The sequence below is a fragment of the Puma concolor genome, chromosome A3 (assembly GCF_028749965.1).
Source record: "Puma concolor isolate L17-30 chromosome A3, mPumCon1.1.hap2, whole genome shotgun sequence".
NCBI lineage: Eukaryota > Metazoa > Chordata > Mammalia > Carnivora > Felidae > Puma > Puma concolor.
The window spans coordinates 21,490,763-21,506,249 of NC_141669.1; the positions used below are offsets into that span (position 1 = coordinate 21,490,763).

General features: G+C 53.9%; 1 protein-coding gene across 4 annotated transcripts in view; it reads right to left on the minus strand.

Annotated features, from left to right (window-relative positions):
• Positions 1 to 14,249, minus strand: part of CIB4 (calcium and integrin binding family member 4) — a 52,527-nt gene extending 38,278 nt beyond the window's left edge. For all 4 annotated transcript variants that reach the window (XM_086700195.1, XM_025927168.2, XM_086700194.1 and 1 more), the window contains exons 1-3: positions 13,680 to 14,249; positions 13,236 to 13,270; positions 6,338 to 6,434 (exon numbers count right to left, since the gene is read on the minus strand). In XM_086700195.1, the coding sequence (XP_086556321.1) occupies positions 6,338 to 6,434; positions 13,236 to 13,270; positions 13,680 to 13,817 (270 nt within the window). In that variant the 5' untranslated portion in view covers positions 13,818 to 14,249. The remainder of the gene's footprint in view (positions 1 to 6,337; positions 6,435 to 13,235; positions 13,271 to 13,679) is intronic.
• Between the last annotated feature and the right edge of the window lie 1,238 nt (positions 14,250 to 15,487).

The window sequence follows — 15,487 nt, forward strand, 5'->3', positions numbered from 1 at the left end:
GGTTGAGCATCTGACTTCACGCTCATGGTTCGTGAGTTCGAGTCCCGCATCGCGCTCTCTGCTGTCAGCACAGAGTCTGCATCAGATCCTCTGTCCCCATCTCTCTCTCTGCCCCTCCCGGCTCATTCCCTCTCTCAAAATAAATAAATAAGTTAAAAAAAGAAAAAAAAAAGAAAATGGAATGTACAGAAAGCATCTCACTCCTGAAAGCCTTAGGGGAGACTTTCAGGTGATTGGCAGAGGTTTAGTGTGAACTTAATGATAAGTACGTAGAAGCATAACCAAAAGCAATGATTACATCCAGGAAAGACAAAAACAAAAAACGTGCAGAAAGGGAAAAGTAACCATAGCCGATTTCCTGGCTCAGCTCTGAGTAGCATATGGAGTCATAACAACGTATACACTGAATACTGATCCAATCGAAACATTTATATACCTACACTGGGAGGGTGGGGGATAGGAGCGAGGTGGGGGATGGACATGGGGGAGGGAAGCGCTAAGCCTCTTCTCTAGGAGGTCAAAGGCCAAGGTATGAAGAGGGGGCCATACAAGAGCCCTCTCCAGGGATATGGAGGCAAGAGCCAAGAATCAGCTGAGAGCTGCAAATGTTTGCTTCCAGAAAAGGGAAGTGAGGGTAACCCTTGTAGGGCAACTTGACTCTTGACGTGCATAAACAATTTTGATTTGAAAACTTAAAAAAAAAAAACCTTTTAAATAAAAAAATACACTCCCATTCCTGCCCCCCTGCTACCCTGGTAGTTTCTCCAAAGTCTGAATAAGTATGAGGACTCTTCGTTTGCTGAAAGCGTTGGGAGTGGGTTCTTTGCAAAGTATTTGAAGTGGATAGGCCCAGCCTATAAGTGGGCATCAGAAAGGTTCAGAGAAACTGGGGACAGAAACTGACACGGAGCTGGAACCTTAGGAGCCACACCCACAGGGCCTCCCGCTACCTCGGGCAGGTTTCCTAACCTCTCTGTGCTTACAGTGCAGAGTTGATGCTGGAGGCAAATGCAGAAGAGGCCAGGCTGTGCACACACCCCACCTGCCGTCAGGAACCCCGGAGGGGGAGGCGGGAAGAGGCCCGAGAGCAGTGTGGTGGCCCCTTCGGTGTGCGAACCTCCACCCTACTGGCTCTGAGACCCCGGGATCTCCCACAGGTCCTTCCACCCGCCATCCTGGGCCCGGAAACCAGAAACCTGGGTCACACTGTGCCACTACTCATCCAAGTTTACAGAAAGCAAGATGGTTATTTACAAGAACAGAAACATTGAGCTAATTCGCTTTCAAATACACCAAAGAAAGCCGCAAAGAGAAAACAGAAACTTCTGAGTGGAAAAGGGCCACTGTGTCCCCGTCCTCAGGGTCCCCCCCTCCCTGCCCCGCGGCCCTCGGCTGCCCAGGCAACTCTCTCGCCTTGTTCATATGTTGATGGGCAGACCCTTCCCAATATTAACCAACCCACTTTTTCCACCAGTGAATCCAAGTTAAGAAAACAGAACTTTCTTCCCAGACCACTCAAGCCCCTGAGCCAAGTTATAGCTGTACCCGGAGCTCCCTGGGGCCCAATTCTCACAGCCTTTTCCAGAGATGTGTTCTGGGCAGTGTGAGTCAGACTGCTCCCATCCTTGGGCCCTGAGGACCCAGGGATACTCGGGCCCTCACCCCCCAGCAAGCCTCTCCTTGCTCATTTCGGGAAGCGAGCCTCCCTCTGCGACCAAGATTGGAAAGACCTGGAGGGCAATTTAGTCCTCAATCCCCAAAAGCTAGTCTGAGGACCAGTGATGACCGGTGACGAAGTGCTTAATGACCAGGAGCAAACGTAGAAAAAGAAGCACAGGGGCGCCTGGGTGGCGCAGTCGGTTAAGCGTCCGACTTCAGCCAGGTCACGATCTCACGGTCCGTGAGTTCGAGCCCCGCGTCAGGCTCTGGGCTGATGGCTCAGAGCCTGGAGCCTGTTTCCGATTCTGTGTCTCCCTCTCTCTCTGCCCCTCCCCCGTTCATGCTCTGTCTCTCTCTATCCCAAAAATAAATAAACGTTGAAAAAAAAAAAAAAAAGAAGCACAAAAAAGAGATGTGTACGGGAAGAACTGTTCTTGCTTCTGGGACTAGATCCTTCTTATATTTTTGATCTAGAATGAACATGCTTAAAAAATGAAATGATGGTGATGGTGGATCCCATCGTTTGTAAATGTCCTTACTTGGCCAAATTGGAAAGTTGGCGTCTCTAATGGTTCTTTCTCAAAAAGAGAAAAAAAAATTTGGGGGGGTGGGGTGGGGGGGGAGTTTTATCGGACACTGAACATCCAAAGTCTGGGACGTACTATGGAGGTGGACACAGAAGACAGCAAGAACGAGTGCCAGGGCCAGAGCCCCAGGCTCGGGAGGTGAGGAGGGAACACCCCGGCCACATGCTTGTCTGGCCCCGCTTCACACCCTTCAGTGACAGGGAACACGTGCCCTCTGCATGCAGCTCTACTGATTAGAAAGCGCTTCCTCATACTGTCACGACACCTGCATCCTTGGACCCAGGTCTACGCCTGGGAGCACCTAGAGCCAGGCCTCTCACCTGCTTTGGAAAACGGGCTCTCCACGCGGCACCCCTCCCGCCCAGTCTCCTTTGCTCGGGGTCTATTTGCTTCCTCACACCCTGAATCATTCCCCTCGGGAAGCGACTGGCCTCAGATCACTTAACTAGCAAGCGAGTTCTAACCCAGCGGCAGTGGTCGGGTGTCCCAAATGTGTGAGATCGTTCTGGCTGTTCAGAACCAGCTGGAAAAGGAACAAAGAAACCAACATGGGGGGGGGCGGGGAATCATGCAAAAAAGTCCAGGGGATCCCAATAAACACTTCACATATCTGCTTAGAAAAAAATCTGAAAGGAAATAAGGCAAAAGAGTCATGATTGTCATCCCTTGAGGTGAGCTACCCTGACAGTTTGTATTGCATTTTGACTTTTCTGTTTTCTGGGTTTTTTTTTTTTTTAACGTTTTATTTATTTTTGAGACATCGCTTCTCGGCCTTTTGGCTAAGATCAAGTGTATTTATTTTTGAGACAGAGAGAGACAGAGCATGAACGGGGGAGGGGCAGAGAGAGAGGGAGACACAGAATCGGAAACAGGCTCCAGGCTCTGAGCCATCAGCCCAGAGCCCGACGTGGGGCTCCAACTCACGGACCTCGAGATCGTGACCTGAGCTGAAGTCAGACGCTTAACCGACTGAGCCACCCAGGCGCCCCTGTTTTCCGGTTTTTCTACAACAATCTGGTTTGTATTTGTACAATGGAGTAAAGCGATGGCCATTCAGAGGGAAGAGATAAGTAAAATTAAAGAAGTCTGGTCCCAAGATCCCGTCTCAGTTCCCAGCCACTGTCCAGTAAAGTGCCTGGGGGTCTGGCGCTCCAGAGGCGGCCTGGGCTGGCAGCGGCTGCCTGCACACACCCCCACAGCCCTCCCACCACTGTGGGACGCAGACCCCAGGCCACCCTTCTGCCCCTCCTCTGTTCTCAAGCCTTGCAGTCTCTCACCCTTCACTTGGCTCCCTGCCCCGGAGACGGAAGAGAGCAGCGGACAAGGGGAAAAAACGGAGGGTGCGGAGGACTGTGGCTCATCCCTGCACTTGTTACACAGCAGAGGGCAGACACATTGTTTTGCAGACAGGGATTCATGCTTAGAGGGAGACAGCACAGGTGGAGTGATGGAGCCGGGCCCTGACCCGGCCCTCTGATGCCAGTGCGGCGTGCGTTCCTCTGGGGCTCAGGACAGAGCCCCCAGGCCCGCCTAGGGTGCTCTGGGGCCATGTGGAGTGCCAGCTCACGCGTCACCCCTCACTCTCCAAGCCGGCCCTCCATGGCTGGTCTTTGCCAGGCGCTCCCCCTGTGCCCCCAGGGCGCCTTGCAGACCCAGCGCTCAGTCAGCACTGAGCCAAGCCCTGATCAGAGGGGGGGCCCCCGGTTGGAAGTGGGGTCACAGCCAGCCAGGCTCTGCGGTCACGTAGCCTGAGCAAGGTGTTTCCCTCTTGGGGCTTCAGTTTTCTGAGGGGTAAAACCGGGGCAGAGAGCATTTGGCAGTGATTCCCTGGTGGTGCCTGATTTTAAGGCTTCACCTTCTGATATTCTGAGACTGCCTGAGTGACACTGTCCCCCATCTGGGGAGCGGAGGGCACAAGTTTCCCATTCGGTCCCAGGGCCCGAGTGGATAGCCTCCTTCTGAGACACGCCCCAGCCAGCGCGTGTCTGGGTGTCTGAGCACACGCGTGTGCATGCATGGGTGCGTGGGGGGCAGTGGGGACTTGGAAGTGTGTGTGTGTCGGGGGTGAGGGGGCGGGGGTGTGTGTGCGAGCAGGGGGTACCAGAAGGACAGGCCCCCGTCTGCCTGGGCCAGACACATCCTCCAATTATTTCACCTTTTTGAGGATTGTGCTCCTTTCCTCTCCAAGACCCCGGCTCCAGCTCCCCCATACTACTCCCCCCCTCACCCCCCTTCTCACTCCTTTGTTTTCTCTGTTCCTGCCTCCATGTCAAGCCCCAGCTCTGTGCTCTTTCTTGGTCTCTGCCCAAAACAAGCTCCCTCGCTTCGGAGATGCTGCAGAGCCCTAGTTGAATGTGTGTCCCCTCCACCTGTGCAATCTCCTCCTTAGGACCCTACCCGAGTCCCCAGCCCTCTTCTAAGAGGCGCCCACGGCTCTCAGAGCCCGTCTTGTTCCAGACAGAAGAGAAGACGGGCTCTCGTCGCACAATGACAAATTCAAACCGTTATTCTGCCGAGATCCGAATGAAAAATCGGGAAGACTGACACCGCCATGATTTGTTAACCCGACACTGCCTCGCTACGCACTGCACAAATTTTAATTAAAAATCTTAGAAGTGATTGGGGAGCCCTTTTATTGTGACTCTCTGGCCTCTTCCGGGTGCTTTGCGGGGAAGGGCAGAGCCTTGTCACAGCAGGAACAAAAAACTCAAGGATGGTCCTTAAAAGATTGGTGGTGGTGGGCGGCCTGGGGGGATGCAGCAAGCCTTCGGGAGCATGTGCAAACAACCCCCAGCCACCCCCACCACTCCACCCATTTCACAGGTGGGGAGACTGAGGCACAGGGAGTGGTTTGTACAAGGACTCTGCTATAACAAGCACAAGATGTGTGTGTGTGTGTGTGTGTGTGTGTACTGGGTGTATGAGTTATGAGATTTGGCCCAGGAAACTGGGAAATCTAGGAGAAGATATGAACATCTGGCCCACCTCTCTTATCTATCAGGCTCTCACTCAGGGAGGATCAGCTAAATTCAGGGGGAGAGGATAAAGGGACCAAGAACAGAAATGCACGTGTCCTTCTTTCCTGTAGTCACACCTGGAGATAGACGGAGGCAGGCTGGGATGACAGTCCCCGGGCTCCAAGTCTTGCTCCTGGCTTCTCAGGGAAGAACCTGAGAAGGTTCTCAGTCGTTCTAGAAAAGCCCTAGTCCAGTGAGGCAGCCTGAGCAGAAGAGAAGGGCTGAGGAGGGGGCTGGGGGAATGACCTGGGGTGGCACCCTGGTTTCCCCTAGGCCCGAATGATTCTGCAGGGGATCCTCGACCTTCCTGCTTATCTCATTTGGGGCATAAAAGAGAGGAGAGAGAGCTGGCTGGTGCAGGGTCCTCTGGTGGGGGAGGGGGCGTCAGGTAAATGGTTGGCAGGAAGCCGGAGGGGGGTGCAGTGCGGTGTTTAAGCTGAGGCTCAAAAGGGAATCACAAGCAGGCTCTGGAAGATCAGTCAGCAGAGCCAGGGGGACCTCGGCTAGGCCTGCCACCTTCACCGATAGGACCTAGAACAAGTGGCATTGCCCCAGTGCACCTCAGCCCCTCACCGAGAAATGGTGACTGTTGCCATGCCTGTCCTGCCTATGAGACTGATACAAGGATAAAGTGAGGCCAGATTCATATGAAAAGTCCTGGGGGCGGGGAGGGGAGGGGCGCGCCTGGGTGGCTCAGTCGGTTAAGTGTCTGACTTCGGCTCTGGTCACAATCTTACCGTTTGTGAGTTCGAGCCCCGCGTTGGGCTCTGTGCTGACAGCTCAGAGCCTGGAGCCTGCTTTGGATCCTGTGCCTCCCTCTCTCTCTCTGCCCCTCCCCTGCTCGTGCTCTGTCTCTCCCTCTCGCTCTCGAAATAAATAAACATTAAAAAAAACTTTTTAAAGAAAAGTGCTGGGGAAGCATGCCCTGCTGGGCCCGTGCCTGGAGGTCCAAGAGCCCCTCTGGAGATGCTACCACGAGACGGCCCACGGTCAGAGTGCCCTCCCCTCCCCCAGTGTCCTCCACCCCTCCATGGCCCCCAGTGGCACCTCCCCCTGCCCCCATCCAGCACTCACCCTCAGGGCCGGCAGGGAGCTGACCTGGTCTGTGGTCAGTGTTGCCTCCTTGTAGTGCTTCCCAGGGGGACAGAGCTTCAGGAAGGTGTCATGGATGCTAAGAAGAGAGGCATGATGAACTGCAGGCTCAGCTCATGGACTGCAGACCGTGTGCCTCTGTCCCCCCAGGATCTCTGGAAGAAGGGGACTTACAATTGAGTGACATAGCAAAGGCAGTTAGACCTTTCATTCCACCCTTCTAGAAACATCCTTGAGGAGTCCAGGGTGCCCAGCACACAGTAGGGGGTGCAAAGATGAGCCGGGCATGAGGAAAGGTGTGTGAGTATGCTCTATAGCATGGAACATACGCCACAGGTGTTCGTTATAGAATGTCAGAGCTGGAGGGGACATCTGTGGTCACACCGTCCAGTCCCTCACTTGCAGATGGAGAAGCCCGCAGGGCCTTGGGGAAGCCAGCGCGCAACCCCAAGCCATCTGCCCAGCCCGGCCCTTGGCCCTGAGAAGGTGGGTGTGGCTGAGTCAGTGCCTCTGTCGCAGGCCCATACTGTGCTGGAGGCTTTGCTTGTGAGGGGCAGGCAGAAGGCGAAGGGGCTGTGTGACCTTCGAGTGGGGGGGAGGGCAGGAGCCCCAGGCCAAGAGAGCACAAGCCCTCATCCTCCCGCCCTCCTACCCCATCCTGGTCACAGGTCTTGGGTCTGTTAGGACGGGTGACCCAGAAAGTGGAGAGGAGACGTGGTGGCCTGGGACACAGGAGGCCCACGCTCCAGTTCCCGCCCTGCCACTCCGGTGCCGTGACCTCGCCTTACTCTTGAGCCTTAGTTTCACCATCGGGAAAATGGGCAATAATGATATCTCTCTTGGGAGGCCAGGAGGCGGGGGTGGGTGTTGACATGATGGAGAGTGCAGGGCCTTCGTGTGACTGTGTGTGTGTGTGTGTGTGTATGAGAGTGTGTGTGAGTGTGTGAGGGGTGGGGGGTTAACACACGCTGGTGAAAAACGGTCTCTAGAGCCAGACAGACCTGAGTTCAAGTCCTGACTCTGCCCTCTGGTAGCTCTGAGACGTTGAACAGGGTTCTGACACCACCTGAGCCCCAGTCTCCTCATTGTCACGGTGGGGCCAATCTCCCCTCACAAATATGTGAGGAGTAAACAGGAGGAGCTGTATAAAGGTCAGCCTGGCGTTGCATAGGCTCTCAGGAGATCCCGAGCTTCTCCACACCCCTGTCTGTGCTCCTGTCCTGCAGCTCAGACACGCTGTGCCCTGCCTCCCAGAGCTCGGCCCCAGACCATGATGGTGGGTGCCCTCTAACCTGACCTGGGTCCCTGGGCCTGCCCTTTCTTCTTCCCCTAGGATCCTTCCTGCTCCAAAATTACCCTCTCTCCTTTGGTCCTTTCCTTCTCTTCTGCCCACCATCCAGCTTCTCATCTCGGCCGAGCGCTGGGAGGCGAGCATCTGGCCAAGTTAATCCCTACTCGGGAAAGCGACTAACAGCCCCTCACTGTCACCTGCGGGGTGTGTGGTTTGGTGACCCAAATGAACCTCTGATGGGTGGGATTTAGGGACATGTGACTAAGTGAAGCCTCCAGAGGGTGATTTTACAAGTGAGGATTTGCAGGTAGAGAAGAGGCCCTCCCAGGGCCCTGATTATGGTAAATGGAGGCCCAACACCAGGAGAACTGACAGCCAGGATCTGCTCCCCATCCGGCCTCTCATGTTTTCACAGCTCACCGACTGGGAAAATGTCCTTTAGATCCCGGCCGTGGGAGAGTAGAAAGAACATCAGCTGTGTCTGTGCTCTTACTGTTTTCCCACTGACTGCCCAGGCGCGGCTCTGATCTCTATGGTGCCTCCCACCGCCCTTGCCCTCTGGCTTCCAGATGCTTCCGGATGGCTTTGGCCCAAGGGAGGCACCACAGGGAGACTGGAGGTAGTGAGAGAGCCTGGTGGGGTGTGTCCCCCTCCCCCTTCCAGCCTTGGCCGGCTCTGGTAGCATCTGTGTCTGTGTGATCCCTCCAACGTTCACTCAGCTCCAGCGCTTGACTGGGCCGTGGGCCTCGGGGGCAGTAATCGCTAGTCCCTGGCTGTTTCCTTCAGCCTCTGAGAGCAGTGCCTTCACTACAAAGTCCCTTCAAAGACCCCACTGGGCGTATGATCTGTTTCCCCGCTTCCTGCTGGAAGGCTGCCAGATCAGTCAGGGGGACCCATTTGGACCCTGATCCCTCTCCCACTAGCTGTGTGATCTGAAGCAAGTTGTTTGACCTCTCTGAGCAGAGAGACCTAGGCTTCAATCCTGACTCTGCCGGATGGGGAGCTAATCCCCATCACTGGCCTTGTGCTGACTCATGTCAAGGGCCTGAACACAGGAGCCAGACCGGTGCATGGCTATTCGTGAAGAACAGGCTCCATCAGCCTCGTAAGGGGCCCTGAACTTGTCACCAGACACTTCTCTGAAAGTTCGGGAGGGAGCCGAAAAGCGGGGTACGGAAAAGGTGAGGGGAAACATTCTCCAGGAAAGCATGGGGGACACTAAAAGGCATCGAGGAGAAAAGGAAGGCCATCATCCCCGGAGGACCCAGTGGCCCACGAGGGGAAGGGACAGGGGGGAGGGGGCGGCAGGAGCTGTCACTGTCACTGTTAGAACTCCGGCCTGAGGTGAGAACAAGCAGACTGACTTTCAGTAAGTTGTACTAATTTTTTAGAATTCTCTTGAGGTCCCAGGGCGCCTGGGTGGCTCAGTGAGTGAAGCCTCCGACTTCAGCTCAGGTCATGATCTCACAGTTAGCGAGTTCCAGACCCGCCTCAGGCTCTGCACTGACAGCTCAGAGCCTGGGGCCTGGAGCCTGAAGCCTGCTTCAGATTCTATTTCCCTCTCTCTTTCTCTCTCTCTCTCTCTCTCTAAAATAAATAAATAAACATTAAAAAAAAAAAAAAAAAAAAGAATTCTCTGAGGTCCTGTGCCATTATGGCGGGCGCCCAGGATGGACTGCTCCCTGGCTCCCCACGGGAGTGGCCCGAACCCCACAGCGGGTTCTTCAGGCTGTGCAGCCCCCACCCCCAAGGATCCACCCCTACCCAGGTGTGAGTTCCTCGGCCCCGCCCTCCCCCCAGAGCTTTCTGGCGGGGAGGGCTGCTGTGGGGAGGGCCTTGCCCAGATTTCATGCCATCCCAGGCCTCCGAGTGGGTGGGCTGCCCGCAGATGAATCGTGGCTGCATCTCAGCTGCCACAAAACGTTCTCCTCCTCCAAATATGGATCAGCCGGCTCTAAATGGAACTCTGAATTAATCACTAATGGACTCAAGAGTCAAAGCCATTTGAAAAACTCACACATTCAGCCTGCCAGAAATCAAGGAGCCCATGCTGTGGCTCCCTCCCAGACGAGGGGAGGGGCCGTCGGCGGGCTCAGAGGCCCCAAGACAGGGGAGACCAGCCCTGCAGCTCACACTCTTCGGGACCTTGGACCTGCCACAATCCCTTCTTGTGCCTCAGTTTCCCCTCTGTAAAATGAGAGACTCAACGATCCCTCCCGCCCCCAGCGCCCTCCAGTTCGGGCATCCTACGGCTGCTTCCGTACCTTTCTCTGCACCCTTGCCTCTGAGGCCCTCCGTAGTGGTGTTCAACTGGGTCCCACGTTAGAAACCTGTGGAGACTCTGTGAAAGGACCCGGGCCCACCCCTAGAGGCTCTCATTCAAGGCCAGGGAGGGGGCAGGACCTCTAAGTCCCGCGAGCTCTCGTGTTCTGCTTGTCCAGGCAGGACTAAGAACACGGCTCCGTTGCCAGTCTCCGAATCTACTCTTTTCCTCTGGGCTCAGCTCCCCGGGCCATGGGGTCAATAGTTCTTTGCCCAACAGCACAGCCTGAAGGTATTTTATAAATAGCCCTATCTTTAGCCTGAAAAGGTGGCTTTTATGGTCTGCTCCTTTCAAGCTGTGTGGCTTGGGCAAATCACTTCATTTCTCTGAGCCAGTTTCTTCATTGCAAAAGAAAAAAAAAAAGACAGAGAGAGAGAGATAATAATAGCATGAAAATAACAGCTATACCACATAGTCAACACTGACCCACGTGCCGGGGGCTGCTCTAACCCCCTGACATGCATTCGATCACTTAATTGTCCTAATAACAACCATGCGGGGTTAGGTTCCAGGACTTGGTATCATGCTTTTTATAAGTGTGGGAACAGGTTGAGCAAAGGCTCAGCAAAGGTAAGAAACGTCACAGAGCTAGAAGGTGGCAGAGCTGAGTCTCGAACGAACACAGGCCTCTGGCTTCAAGGAAGCAAGCTTGTAACCACTCTGCCTGCTGACCTTCTGGTGCCCCAGGAGGACCAGCGCTAATGGCCAGGATGGGGCCTGGAGGCTAGAAAGTGTTGGGCACTCAGGGGCGCTAAGAGGAAAGAGCGGCCTCATGGCAGGGGCTGGGGGCAAAGCTTCAGGCTCCCAAAGCGGACCTACATGCAGCCCGAGATCATGACAGGAGAGGTCACTGAGGGTTACAGAGTAATCCAAACTGCTCAGACGGAGGCGGGCCGACCTGGGCTCCAACCGTGGAGGTCAAAAGGAAGCCACGCGTGCCCTCTTCGGCTCAGACCCCAGAGGCAGAGTCCGCAGCCACAGTTGCAGATAAGAGCCTGCGAGGGCTGGTGCACCGAGCCCAAAGAGACATCTGGAAGGCTTCTCCGGGAGCAATTCAATCAGAAGTCAGGGAGGGCTGACCTGGAACTGAGGCTGAAAGGGACTTTCTCTTTAAAAGACAAACGAGATGAGATAGAAAATCCCCACAGGCTAGAAACTTAGGGTGGACAGACCCCTTCCTGGAGGGCCAAGCCCAGGCAGCCTGGCACAGGGAAGGGGCGGGCTCGAGGACCAGAACCTGTCACATGTGGTCTGCCCTCCCAGTGTGCATCCCCTGCAGATCTGGTGACCAGGCCTCTATGGCCTATGCAAGTCACAGGTAAGAGCATGGGAACATACTAGATGAGGCAGAGCCACCCTCTGGAGGTTACTCCTGTCTGGTGGTGTCCTGGATACTTTTTTTCAAATGCACTGATCTATCCAACTGCATTGCCATCCAGGCCGCATTTCTTTGTCACATTAGTAGGAAAATCACAACACGTCTTCAGAGGCCACATAGGAAAACTGTCTAAAAGCGACTGGGGCTTAGTCTAGCCGAACTTGGCCACTTTCTCCGGTGCCATCAGCTTCCTAAGCCACTGCAAGTGCCACTGGGTGTCCGTGTCAAAGCTGCCCCTTCGCTTTCCAGACAAGGCACCAACACTAACACTGATACAGTCAGTCCTCCGGGTCCCTTCCGACAAGCTAACATAACGATCGCCGCGTGCACGCTGTGTGTGTCCTTCCAGAGATCTTCCCTTTGTGTGTGTGTGTGTGCATGTAGAACCTTATGTTTTACAAAAACGGAAGTACCCTGTATATACCAGTCTAGTTTACCAGAGGAACACAGTTTCCTTACTAGTTTTAATGGAGCGTGTCCTCCAAAAGCTTCCTCAGACAGCATGCATAAGAGGTACTTTTTAAAAATAATTTGCATGTCAAAAAATAGTCACTTCACCTTCACTTTTGATTAATAGGTTAGCTATGACTTAATTCTATATTGGGATTTTTTCCTTATAATTTTGAAGGTCTTGGGGCGCCTGGGGGGCTCAGTTGGTTAAGTATCTGACTCTTGACTTGGGCTCAGGTCACGATCTCACAGTTTGTGAGTTCGAGCCCCACATCGGGCTTTGCACTGACAGCGTGGAGCCTGCTTGGGATTCTCTCCCTCCCCCTCTCTCTGCCCCTCCCCCGCTGGCTCGCTCACACTCTCTCTCTCCCCTCTGTCTCTCTCTCTCTCAATAAATAAATAAAACAGCTTTAAAAAATAATAATAATTCCGAAGGTCTTTAGCTGCTGTCTTCCAACCTTTCCAAGTCCCAAACCATTCTGATTCCTGGTCCTCTGTATGTCTTTTGTCTCTGTTTTTTTCTCTACAGAGGTTTTTAGGCTCTTATTATCTCTGGTGTTCTGCAATGTTATGATGACATGATTTAACGTAGGCTTTAAATTGTTCTCTTCAAATAGCTAGTGTCCCTCAGCTTCCAATTCACACCTAACAAGTGGGGCTCAAAAACGCTGACCTGGAGCTCGTCCCTGCTTATCACTGGGCCTGGAGGCCCTGAGGCTGGAGCCTGTGTGCTCGGCTCTGTCCAGATGGTAAGCACCTCTCTTCTGCTGGGCTGGGGAAGGGGTGCTGAGCAGTTGGCAGAGCAAGAGAAGGAGTCACATGGGACTTCCAGTCAACCTTCTGGGCCTGGACGGAGCACTCACACACCAAACCAGTCACTCTCTCTGCAATCCGATGAGGAGGGCGCCTGCAGCCTCTCCATGCTGCATGACGCTTGTCTTTGGCCCGGAGCCTTCCCTGCTGGACAGCAACCCGCATGACAACAGGGACTGTGGGCCATTCCCCATTATGCTCCCAGGGTCCTCACAGTGTCTGGCACATTCCAGGCCCTGAAGAGAGGCTTGGAGAGGGACCCTGGGCTTAGAGCGATTCAGTAATGCATCCAAGTTTATCCAGCCAGGCTTCCGACCTGTTTCCTAAGTCCTTTCTTCCTTCCCCCCATCACCCCGAGGAGGCCCTGTCCACTTCCGTGATTACGTGAAGAAATCCTGCATTGGGTCCCATAGTGGCTTAACGCCTGAGGTTTCACTCAACTCAAGCTGGGCCCTGGGAATCACGGTGTCAGCTCTCCTGACTGGGTTCTGTCTCTGCCCTCCCTGTTCCAGCCTCATCTCTGGGGCTCCACAGCACTGGGCAGGAACCACACTCAGGGACCAGCACGGGGCTGTACCAGGATGAGACCTCAGCTCAAGGGGAGGCAAGGGGCCCCTCTACTCACCACAGGATTTCATTCCTGGTCAGGAAGGTCAGGGCCTACAACAAACCACAGAGAGATGACCTGCCCACTCCGTCCGGCCCTACCCCGGCCCCCTGCGGAACGGGGAGCTTCAGGGACCGGGAAGGAGAAGCCCATTTTCTCATCCCGTAGCTGGTGAAATGGAGGCACCCCAGCCCTCTGCAGGGGACGCCCCCAGTGGTGGCAGAGGAGAAAATGGTGCCCTTCTCTCCTCCCCAGGCTCTGACAGCATGGAGAGAGGATTGAAGCCACAACTAAAACCCTGGGCTCTGAAGCAGGAGACAAATGGGGGAGGGAGCCTCAGAGTACTGGCCAGGGCTCACATGGACGCAGGTTCAATGGCCACCACATCCTTGCCTGGGAAACTCTCCACCTGCTTCGGGAAGCTCCCCGCTCTTCCCAGAATCTCCTGGCTGGTCTACCCACCTGGTATTCTTCCAGGTCCTCCCAGTGCATCTGGTGCCTCAAACATTGCCCCATGCCAACCCCCCCTTCTCTGTGCTGCAGTAGGACCACAGCCCCAAGGGCCCAGCAGGTAATGTGACCAGGTGATCCGGTTGCCATGGTGACCTACATTCCACCTTCTGTCCATTCTACTCGATTGAGCCTCTGAGTGGGCAAAGAAACAGATTCTTTGGGTTCCCAAGACTAATAGGCATCACCCGCCTTACACCCAAACGACAACCAGAAGGCAACCCACTGGCGGGGTTGAGAGTCATCCTGTTGGCTCAGGAGTCACACCGGCTGGGTTCGAACCCCAGCTCTGCTACATGCTGACAAGACATGTGACCGTGGGCTAGGTACTCAGCCTCTCTGGATCTTACTTTCCTCGACAGTAAAATGAAGGTGATAATTGTGGGATTCTTGTGAGGATTATTTGAGTTAATGCAGGTAACAATGTTGGCACATTATAGGTGCTCAATAATCTCAGTTAGCTATTAGAACCACATCCCAAGTACGGTGCCAAGTGTGGGGACATAGTGATGAATAAGCATAGACCCCAAGAAATGGGGTCCTCAAGACCCCAAGACCTCAAGAAATGACTGAAAGAGTACAGAAAAGGGCATTCCCCGCCATCAGCCAGGGTCCCTTCAGGAATAGAAGGCACGCTCAAATCAGAATAACTTGAAGAGGAAATTAAAAATAGAACTACCCAGGGGCGCCTGGGTGGCTCAGGCGGCTGAGCGTCCGGCTTCAGCTCGGGTCGTGATCTCACAGTTCGTGAGTTCAAGCCCCGCATCGGGCTGTGTTGTCAGCACAGATTCTCCTGCTTCAGATTCTGTGTCTCCCTCTCTCTGCCCCTTCCCCGCTCATGCTCTGTCTCTCTCTCTCAAAAATGAATAGACGTTAAATTAAAAAAAAATTTTTTACATAGGATTACCCCATGACCCAGCAATAACCCTCCTAGGAATTTGCCCAAAGGGTACAGGAGTGCTGATTCGTAGGGGCACATGTACTCCAATGTTTATAACAGCACTTTCAACAGTAGCCAAATTATGGAAAGAGTCCAAATGTCCATCAACTGATGAATGGATAAAGATGTGGTTTATATATACAATGGAATACTACTTGGCAATGAGAAAGAATGAAATCCTGCCATTTGCAGCAACGTGGATGGAACTGGAAGGTATTATGCTAAGTGAAATAAATCAGTCAGAGAAAGACAGATACCATATGTTTTCACTCATCTATGGAACTTGAGAAACTTAACAGAAGACCATGGGGGAGGGGAAGGGGAAAAAATAGTTTCAAACAGAGAGGGAGGCAAACCATAAGAGACTCTTAAATACAGAGTACAAACTGAGGGTGGATGGGGGTGGGGAGAAGGGAAAACGGGTGATGGGCATTGAGGAGGGCACTTGTTGGGATGAGCACTGGGTGTCGTATGTAAAGCGATGAATCATGGGAATCTATCCCCAAAGCCAAGAGCACACTGTGCACGCTGTTGTCAGCTAGCTTGACAACAAACGATATTTAAAAAAAAAAGGAGAACTTGAAGCGGGTCTGACAAAGGGACTCACCACAACGGCAAGGTCCGGGTGTAGGGAAACCACCCAGGATAGCGCAGATTCCTGGGCTAGTAACCACAGAGCTGTTATCCGCCCTGACCCATGCACACAGAATAAAGAGCCCGACATCACTCTCTCTTCTTCCTCTACTCTCCTGTGAGGATGAGGAACAGGTAGAGAGTGAATCTGGAAAGGTGGAGAAGTCCAGCACAGGCCATCAATGCT